The following is a 10,761-nucleotide window of genomic DNA, read 5'->3' on the forward strand; positions in this document are numbered from 1 at the left end:
AATTACGGAGCATTTGGTTGGGGGAAAGGAATTGTAATTCAGTGGTAAAAGAACAATATGAGAATAAAGTAAGAAATCAAAGAGTTAATAACCAAAATGATCCCTCGACTATGCTATAATTACCAATTTAGTCCTCAACTATCATTCTTACCCAATTAAGTCCTCAATTATGTAATTTTTTAGTCCTATGTTAACTTGTTTGTTTGTTGACTATCAAAAGTGGAGATAAAGTTGTAATTTTATAAGCTTTTTCCTTCCTCCTGATTTAGCAGCGCCAAACCATGTAGCAATAAGCTCCGATCGGCTTCCAAAACTGGCAGTGTTGAAGTAGTAGTTGTGCATCGGAGAGCCAAAAGATTTGATTTCCAGCGATTTTTTTACGGTCGAAAGTCGATCGGAGCGTATTGCTGCATGGTTTGGCGCTGCTAAATGGGGAGGACGGAGAAAGCTTGTAAAATTATAATTTTATTCCACTTTTTGATAGTCAACAAACAGTCAAATTAACATAGCACTAAATTGGATAAAAATTACATAGTTGAAGACTTAATTGGATAAGAATGGTAATCGAGGACCAAATTGGTAATTACAACATAGTCGAGGGACCATTTTGGTTATTAACTCCAAATCAAATTACTAGTTGGGAAGAATACAATTATTGAGAATGGAGAAAAGGAATGATATAATGACTAAAATACCATTGTGTAATAATAATAATTAAGGACAAAAGAGTTATTTTTCTTATATTTTTCCTTTCCATGCTAAATTGTAGTTCATAAGGGTGACCGGGTGGAGTCATGAATTACAATTCCCTTCAACCAAACAATGTAATTTTCTTGTATGTTGAATAATATTGGAAAAAGAATTCCAATTACAACCGACCAAACACCCCATTAGGTATGAGTGTATGACCAAAGTAATTCAATGCACTTGACAAGTTGGAGGTCAACCTATGAGGTCGACTCATCCCATCCTTAAAGACCTAGTCTACTAGGACTATATAAGGTTGTTGTTACCCTTAAAAGACAGGTCGGTTCAACCTGTCCTAAAAGATCTAGTCCCTAAAAGACCCCGAGAGTCAATACACAAAATGAGAAAATTGTGGATCATAAAAATCATTTTGAAGGAGATGAGTCAAAAAGGCTCATCATATAATTGCTACTAGAAGGGAAGACCATTCTAAACTCAGCTGAGAAACTTGGACCCCCCACTTGGCTATTATAAACAATGACAGGTAAACTTGGACCCCTACAATCAACCATTCCTTCCAAATGCCACTTTCAATACCAAAACTTTGAAGCCAGATTGGCAAGGTAAATATATGGACATAACTAAAAACAACATAAACATATGAACACAACAAACAAACAAACATACTATGAAGACAATAACTGCAATATAATTGAATAAGCACGATTTGGTATGAAGAATCACGGTTTCTATCGCGATAAATATGTAAAAAACTACTAAAAATGCAAAGTTATAGCAGCAACTTGTTACAACTAATACTAGGCAATAATAGTACATAACAAAGATGTCCAAATAGCTCATGCCACAAGGAAAACATTCAGTTTTCGACAAGAATATCTGTCTACGGTCAAAATACTACTTAGATAGTAGCAAACTAGAAACATCACAGCAGCACTCAGAGATGCAACGAGTTTTAAGATTTTATTAATTGCTATGAAACAACATATTTAGTTAAACCGCTGTTTCCAGCTTTGACGAAACGAAGCTACATCGATCAACACCTCCAAGCCATGGCGGTCAACAACTCTCGGCGTTGCCAGCACAGCACGAGCGATGCCTGCCTCTTCTCCACGTGAAACCCTCGAACTTGATTTCGCTTCATGATGCACTCGGCTTGAGTTTCGGTGAAATTACTGAATGCCACGGGTAGAAAGCCAGCTGAAGTAAACAGGGTTCTCCATGGGGGCATTTGATCGGGGAAACAGAGGCGCCCTTGCACGATGCTCTCGATGCTAGGCTGGAAGAGGAACCTCTCCATCTTGTTTGCCATGTCGGGAGTCACCTTTGCAGCACCCATACTCTCGAAGAGGACCTCGTAGTATTTTAGGGCATTGAGAATGTGGTGAGCGAAAGGAAGTTCAGTTCGTTCGCATCCTCGTTCCAGTGAAACTACGATTTTTGGCGAGAGCTGCTTTATGTAATGAAGCAGTGAAGGAAGAGCGGAGAGATGGTTTGAAAGGGACCAAATGGGGAAATTCACAGCGACTACCTCGCTCCCGGATGGTCGGAAAGAGGACAACTGATAAGAACTGGGATCAAATGTATCCAAGTTTACGACCTCGAGCTCGAATTTGACACCAACATCGTTGGCAAACTGCGTCAAACTCTCGTGCATAAGGCTGATTTCAAGGGGATGGTGAGTTGAAGGAGAAGCAAAGGCTGTTATCTTGAGTCCTCCGTTGTTCCTTTTAGGAAGCTCTTGCATGAAAGAGGACCATTGGGCACCAAATCCAATATCGAAATCGAAGATGTGAACATATTCTGCATCGCCAAGGGCTTCGAGGAGTGCCTGGTTGGATGTAAAGTTCATGAATTGGAGGATCGGGGACGCTTCAGAAAAGACCTTATAAGCGCCCATCTTGAACACAAAATCAACCGGCGAGGGAACCCTCGAAGGCAGAGAGACGGAAGACCCGGGCATAAGGAGAGGCAACATTAAAGCCTCCTTGAAATAAGAAGCAGCCCTCTGCAACGATTTTCCAACAGGAGAGAGCTGGTGATTGAGCCGCGCCAATATCATTTGCGCGTGTGAGAATTGCCCGGTCAGAATCAACTCTGCCGCCTTATAAATCTGGTCATACACAACCTGTTGTTGCTGGTGCTGGTGGTTTGGCATCATCAAATTGGTATTACCCATCTCTTCTTGCTTGGGCACCAGCAATGGCTTCTGCCCCGAGCCCATCATTCCCTGTTGGGCAAAATCTTGTTGTTTCCCAAGCAACAACCCATGACTCATACCAACTAAAGGAATTTCGGGTAGCTGAGAATTCGACGAGATTTCCAAATTCTGGCGCTTTGCAGGAGGGGGCAGTTGTTCTTGAAGAATGCTATAGGATTGTGAGACAAACACATTTCTGTTTGTGGGATTCTGGGTTTGGTTTACTACAGGTTCTTGAAAACTCAAGCCAGGAATTACAGGCACCAGATTGTTAGGTGTAAAATTAAGATTGGAGTCTTGAGAATTAGAACCAAATTTCCCAATGTTGGAATTGAAAGAAAAGGGAGAACCAGAAATGGGAATAACAGAAGAACTCACATAATTATCTGAAGCAATTAGGGCACCAAATCCAGTAGTAGTTTGATCAGCATCACCCAAACCCGCATTGCCCTGGATCTCATGATGCTTGAAGCTGAATGAGGGATCCTCAAACTCCGCGCCGGAAACCCACCGGAGAATAGACTGGTCGGAACCCCCACCCCCAGATTCAGACAAGAAACACTCCCAATCTTCCAATCCAAGACCAAATTTTTCAAAAGGAACAAGAGGCTGCAATTCCCCCACCACCCACTCCTCCTTCGGCCCGTCGCCCACGGCGGCCGGAGCGGCGGCGTCCTTCACCGCCGTGCCGCCAAAAGAGGAAGAGGAAGCGGATGTGGAAGTGGAAGGGCTTGGGCTCCTCCTCTTGTCCAGCACAGAAATGGGTTCATTGCTCCCAAAGCTTCCATCTCTCTTCAACTTGGCATCTTGAGGCACAGAAGAAGATGCAGAAATCGAAGACCCAAACCGACCAACCTCGCTAACAACACCTTTCCCTTGCAAGTTATATTGCATTCCTATCATCTTCACAACAAAAATTCAAAAAAAAATCAGCAACAGAAATACCCATAAAGAAAACCAAGATCCATCGAAAAGAAAAAGGCTTGCCTTGGAAATGAAACCCAGAAAAAAAAAAAAAAAAAATCCCCCCTAAGATTTGAACAAAAAGGAGCTCTTCTTCAATGGCTTATCCCTGAGGAGAAAACACCACCAGTCCCTCTCCCTAGCAAACTCACCCATATCACCATTTCAGCTCCATATCTGCACCTCAAAAACTCTGTACAACAACAACAACACTACCCTTTCTTCTTCTTCTTCTTCTCTGTGGCTCTCTTTTTATGTGGCTACTGTGTAATCTCTAGTCCCTAGGCTTTAGGGGCCGGTGCTACTGTGAAGTATGAATCCCCCCTTGGGCCTTCCCTCCCTCCCTCTCTCTTGCGCTTCTGCAGCAGTAGTACTGTGTACCCTCCTCTCTCTCTCTCTCTCTGTTCTGCCACGGATGCGTGCATCATAAAAAAAGGTAACATAAGTGGCCCTCTTCCCTCTCTCCTCTCTTCTTCTCCCTTGTCTATTTCTCCCCCCGCCCCCTCGCTCTCTCGCTTTCACTATTTCAACATCTTCTAAACAACATCATTTTTTGGATTATCTCCACCCTTAATTCACCCTTCTTATTTATTACTTTGCCAATAATACTAAAGTTTAATTATCCATCCCATCATCATCACACCATAAATAAAAATTATATTAGTTGTGTACAAAAACTATATATTTGAGTATTGACAATACATTATTTTATATAATTTACATTCAATACACAAATAATATATTTTTAATATACTCCATACGTCTCATTTTATGTGGCTGATTCGGTTAATGAGGTTTGACTGAAGTTATTTTTAATTCAATTTCTATAATATTAAGTTTAGTATTAGTATACAAAATTTATATATTTAGAAACTACACTAGAAGGACTATTAAACACAAAAAGTCAAATTTAAAAATGAGTAAAAAATACTAAAGAAAACAACTAAAGAAGAAAGAGTTAATTTGACTAATGAATAGTAAGTATGACAGATAAAATGGGACATATGAGTATTAAAAATGTACACTGTATTCAGGAAAGGTCAATACACAAATAATATATTTTTAATATATTAAAAATGTACTTTTTATGGTCTATATAATAATTTGTCATTATACATCTAGTATTTACTGCTCAATCTCTCATACATAGATCAATTGATTTACTCTAATATACATTTTTAAGTAGTGATTGAATTATTATTCTTTTGTCACAAAACAAATTACATGAATAGTTACATCTAATATTTTGAGTCATAACATTTTCTGTAATCAGAAAAGCTTTTTCGATTTTGTTGGGATGAGAAGTCAACACTATATAATTAGCAATTTAAACTTTCCTTTTAATTTATAATTACAAATAAAAATTAAATAGTAAAAAAATAATATTTTTACACTAATTCAAGATCCCATCACTAATACATATGAAAAGAAGAGAAAATTTCAATTTTGGTCCATTGACTATAGAAGGTGTGTTAATTGCAACACTTGACTTTCAAAAATGTTAATTTAGTACTTTAACTATGCAATTTTTATCAATTTTGGTCACGCCGGCCAAATTGACGGTCAAATCTCACCGGAAAAATTTAATAGATTAAATAATGAGGGTATTTTAGTCATTTTACTCACCCCTTTCTTCTCCGATGAGTTTCTCTCCATTTCCGGCGACGACCTCCTTCAACCGCTCCTATCCGACCAGCTCTAAGGAAGCCCCTTTCTGACTACCAAACAATCGAACCTAAAAAACAATAACAAAAAACATCATACAACCCATTAAACACAAGTAAAAACAAAGAATTGACTTGGAGATTCAATAAACGTAAATCCAAAGCAAAGAAAATGAAACATTTTCTGGGAAGATCCGAAACGCACACCAAAATTGGTTCTGAACCTGACAGGTCCAGAGCTGAAATCAACAGTTCAGTCAAGAATTGAAAGCCTTATGAGTAGATACAGAGGTGAGTTTATCCATTGGGATGTCATTAACGAACTGCTGCATTTCGATCTGTACGAGCAAATGCTCGGACTCGACGCCACCTTAGAATTCTTCAAGACAGCACACGAAGCAGTGAAGAGACACGACATTTTATATTTTTCCGGTGAAGTTCATCGGAGAAGAAGTTGCCGGAAATTTGTTGGAGCTACCAGAGAAGAAAGGGGTGGTGAGTAAAAGGACTAAAATACCCTTATTATTTGACCTATTAAATTTTTCCGGTGAGATTTGGTCGTCAATTTGGCCGGCGTGACCAAAATTGATAGAAATTGCATAGTCAAAGTACTAAATTAACATTTTTGAAAGTCAAGTGTTGCAATTAACACACCTTCTATAGTCAGTGGACCAAAATTGAAATTTTCTCTGAAAAGAAGCATGTTAACTATTCCCAAAAAAAAAAAAAAAAAAAAAACTCTGAAAATATTAACAAAGTCGAATTTTTATCTATGCCTCGTTGAGTGAAAGTCAAATTCGAGATGCCCCATTGGAATGAATACATACAAGTCTTATCAGGATAAAAATATCAAAAATAATATGAAAAAAATAAGACCTTGTGGTCTAATGGCGCGCACCGAGTTAAACTCACATATGGAAGGTTGTGAGTTTGAGTCTCAGTTGAAGTGTTATTAGCTCTTTAAAAGTAGTTATGAACCGATACTATATTGTAATAGAGTTAGTAGCATTAAAAAAAATAAAATCTATAAAGTAGTAGTAAAATTTATACACTTGTCTATATATTATATATTACATTGACTTAACAAAAAATGTTGATGATTAATTTAAACAAATGCAAGACAATTTAACACAACCTAGTACCTAGCTATATTGTGAATCGTTTTTCTTTTATCTAATTAAGCATGTTAGGAAACAAATATGTTATACCTCCTTTTGTCACATTTTACTTATCTTACTTCGTCAAACAAACTCTTTATTCTTTGTTAATTTTATTTAATATATTTAATTATTTTAAAATTTAATTTTTTTGTGTATTTTATAGTATTTTTAATATAGTTCATAAATATATAAATTTTATATACTAATAATCAGGACCAGATTTTGGCTGTGCAAATTGAGCTATAGCATAGCAATCGTTATACCCTACACCACGGCGTGCGTAGCACTGTGCGCTGCACGCCTCCCAAAACGACGTCGTTTTGGGAGGCGCGGTAGGAAGTTGCTGTGATTATGTATATTTGTTCATACAATTATGTATATTTGTTAATACAATTATGTACATTTTTTATACAATTATGTACATTCTTTTTATACAATTATGTACATCCGAATCAGGAAATTTTTGTGTATTATGTTAAGAGTTGATGTGTATTATGTTAAAAGTTTATGTTTATTATGTTAGATTATGTGTATTATCATTTAAAAAAGAGTATGTATATTTTGTTATATAATTATGTACATTCATGTATACAATTATGTGTATTCTAGTAACATTATGTACATTTTTTTATATGGGTTTTTTTTAAAGAAAAATTAACTGCCAAATACTGGGGCGGGAAATTTCAAAAAAAATATAAAATGAAACACAGTCGTTTTGCATCTGGGCGCACAATGCAACACGCGCTGTGGTGCAGGATATAAATTGCCATAGCATAGGTCTCAAATTTTAGAGGCCCAATATTTAATTTTTACCTAACTAGTTTAGAAATAAAAACTAAAAGTTTTCAATTAAACTTAAAAAAGTTTTATGAAGAAATGGTAGGAACTTGTGTTTATCGTATTTCAACTTGGAGATTAGAGGTTTGAAACTTACGTGTTGCTTTAGCTTTGGACATCTCTATATTTTTTTAATCCTTTTGTATTGCGAGTTTGCGCACACTATTATAATTATAATAGTAATTATTATTATTATTATTATTATTATTGTTGTTGTTGTTGTTGTTGTTGTTGTTATTGTTGTTATTGTTGTTGAGCCTTATTTATTTATCAGAACAGAGTAACAAAAATCTAAAAACCCACCCTGCTAATAATAAACATAATGTCATGAAAAATAAAATTTAGAATAATTTCAATAAAATCTTATTAATCAAATCCAACACCGGAAAGTAGAGTATAAACTTATATTAATAAAAATAAATGCGTATAAAATAATGAGAGTATTTATGTTGCACCATCTTCTACGGCTAAAGACAAAGAGATTTGTGGCAGTGTCTCCTTTTGCTAGTAGTTTAGAATGGTTAAATCAACACCTCTCCTTTTATTTTGTAGGTATGAAAGGGTATGGGCAGGGCCTGACTCCCATGACCCACCACTGCCTCTCTCAGTTTCGTTTTTTAATCCCTCACATGAATTTCTTTTTTCATGTAGAAATTTTAATGGTTAAATTAAGAAAAGTCTACCATGCTCGTCAATGATGTTTTTTTTTTTTTTTTTTTTTTTTTTTTAATATTACTGACTCTATTACATTGTAGTATCAGTTTAAATATACTTTCTTAGCCTAATAAAGTACAAAGAATCAACAACGCCTCCAGTGAGGCTCGATCTCTTCACCTCCTACATGAGAAAGGTCACTACATGTCATCTGAACAAGGTACTTGGCAATGATATCTTTATTACACTTAATATATATATATTTTTTTTTGGAGAAAATATTACACTCGATATTAAGTTTAAAATTTCTTACATTTACTTTTGATTGTGCTTGGCACAAAAGGTTATGGTATCGATCAACATCGGAAAATTTTTCTGAAATTAATACTAGGTTGATTCCACAATTTTTGTAATTTTTTTAAAAGTTTTTGATAAATAATAATTTATTATATTTTGGTCATGGTTTTAATTTTATTTAAATTTAGTCAATCATCATGTAATGCGTTTTCACCACTAACTTTATGGATAAATTTATAAATTTTGAACGTTACCACGTGTGTGTGACAGAGAAAAGTTTACAACCTCATCATTTATTATTGTCACATTCAAATTTTGATCTTTAATCTGTTGAATGTAGAAATGGTAAACAGGGATGGGGAAATGGGGAGAGGCCGAGAGGGTGGCCTGGGGGTGGGGTGGGAGAGGGGGAATATACTCCCTATCCCCATCCCCATCCCCATCCCTACCCCCATTAGACATAGGAAATCCACATCCTTGATTAACCTTTAGTCAAATTTCGAACATTACCACATGTATGTGACAAAGAACATGCATCAAGCTCATCATTTATTATTGTAACATTAAAATTTTGATCTTTAATCTATTGAATGTAGAGATGGTAAACAGGGGTGTGGGAGTGGGAAGAGGAGGGTGGGGAATATACTCCCTATCCCCATCCCTATCTTCGCCGCCATCAGAGATGAGAAATTCTCATCCCTGATTAACCTTTAGCCAAATTAGTAATTTTTTTTTTCCCAAAAAGAAGGTAATATTCAAACTATTTAATTCATAGTCCCTCCGTCTCATTTTATATGTGTGTTTTGATTAGTGAGGCTTGACTAAAGTTATTTTTAATTCAATGTTTCACAATGTTACGTTTAATATATATCATGGTTGTAAAAATCACGCCTATGCACTGGTTAATCGGCGCCCGACCGCGTCGAGAAACGCCGAAATCAGCCTTCTAGGCGGTCTAAGCGGCCGAACTTTTTTTTTTTTTTTTTTTTATAGCGAATAACCCCTAAAAAATATTTTTAAAAAAATAAATAAAAAATCAGACGCCTAGTGTCTTTTTCAACACTTGTACATATTAGTATATAAAATTTATACATTTAGAAACTACACTAAAAAACTATTAAACACAAAAATCAATTTTAAAAATAATTTTTTAAAAAAAAAACTAAAAAATGAGCAAAGAAGATAGAATTAATTTGACCAATAAATAGTAAATAGAACAAGTAAATGTAATAAAGGGATCGGAGTAATCTTTTAAGTAAGAAAAATCGAATATTTTTTTTTTATATCTTAAAATACTTATATCTTCATCAATTCTCAATAAAAACCAAAATATCAAATAAAATATTCAAATAATTTTCATGCAAATTAGAACATAAATACACAGTTATAAAATGTTAACATATCCAATATGACCATGCACTTTCATCCTTTAAGAGAGGTCGGAAGTTCAAAATCCTCTTTCAACTCTCGTATGGAAAAACCAATATGGTAAGCATTTTGCTTTAATTGACCCGACCTGGTGCATACGATGATTAGTCTAAGTATGATAGTAGCTTAAAAGTGTCTTCAATAGTTAAGACCTACTCAGGACACCTCAAGGTCTAACAAAAAATTTTTTAAAAAAAAAACAATACAAACCATCTACAACCTTAATAATAATAATTATTATTATATTAAAAATCGGGGACGTGTATTACCATCCCTATCCCTAACGGGAAATTAAAAACATTCTCCATCACAGTCTTTGTTCTTCAAATATTTCCCCGTCCTCATTGGGGCAAAGATCGGGATCCCCGTTGAGGACAAAAGAAATTGTCATTTCTAGTTGAATGAAGATGTAAATCAACTTAAATTTTTTTATAACTGACCGAAAATTAAAAAATGCCAACTGCCCAACCAATTTGACTAAGATTGTCTCTAGTGATATTTTTTATTAGGTATAAGATATGGCATTCAAAGTTTTTATATTTACCCTTAGAGTTAATAGAAAAATAGTTTATACAAATAATTAAATTTGATGCCAACTACTATGTAGTGTGATGACATCTTGTTTACCATTCCAAATGGGTGGTTATTATAGGTTCAAACTTCGGTTGTGAAAGCTTATAAAGGAGGGTGTATTCAATCATGACTTTCATAAAGTTTTAAAGACTTTTATGAACTTTAAAAGTTTGGGGGTATTCAATTTAAACTTTTAGAGAGTTTTTAAAAGTCAGACGGTATTCAATCAAGATTTTTAAAGAGTCTTTAAAAGTCGCGTGGTATTCGATTTAGACTTTTA

The 10,761-nt window shown here is 35.2% G+C and overlaps 1 protein-coding gene across 3 annotated transcripts; it reads right to left on the reverse strand.

Annotated features, from left to right (window-relative positions):
• Positions 1–1,471: 1,471 nt before the first annotated feature.
• Positions 1,472–4,364, reverse strand: LOC109152065 (scarecrow-like protein 6). Of its 3 annotated transcripts, none has more exons than XM_019299642.1 (2): positions 4,021–4,364; positions 1,472–3,808 (listed from the first exon to the last, which is right to left on the reverse strand). In XM_019299642.1, the coding sequence occupies exons 1-2, from the start codon at positions 4,030–4,032 to the stop codon at positions 1,742–1,744; spliced, it is 2,079 nt and encodes a 692-aa protein (XP_019155187.1). In that variant the 5' UTR covers positions 4,033–4,364; the 3' UTR covers positions 1,472–1,741. The 3 variants fall into 3 exon arrangements, with proteins under 3 accessions (XP_019155187.1, XP_019155189.1, XP_019155188.1); XM_019299644.1 differs by having other exon boundaries at positions 1,472–3,811; positions 3,912–4,364; XM_019299643.1 differs by having other exon boundaries at positions 3,893–4,364.
• Positions 4,365–10,761: the final 6,397 nt, after the last annotated feature.

The sequence above is a fragment of the Ipomoea nil genome, unplaced genomic scaffold (genome assembly GCF_001879475.1).
Source record: "Ipomoea nil cultivar Tokyo-kokei standard unplaced genomic scaffold, Asagao_1.1 scaffold2360, whole genome shotgun sequence".
Classification (NCBI taxonomy): domain Eukaryota; kingdom Viridiplantae; phylum Streptophyta; class Magnoliopsida; order Solanales; family Convolvulaceae; genus Ipomoea; species Ipomoea nil.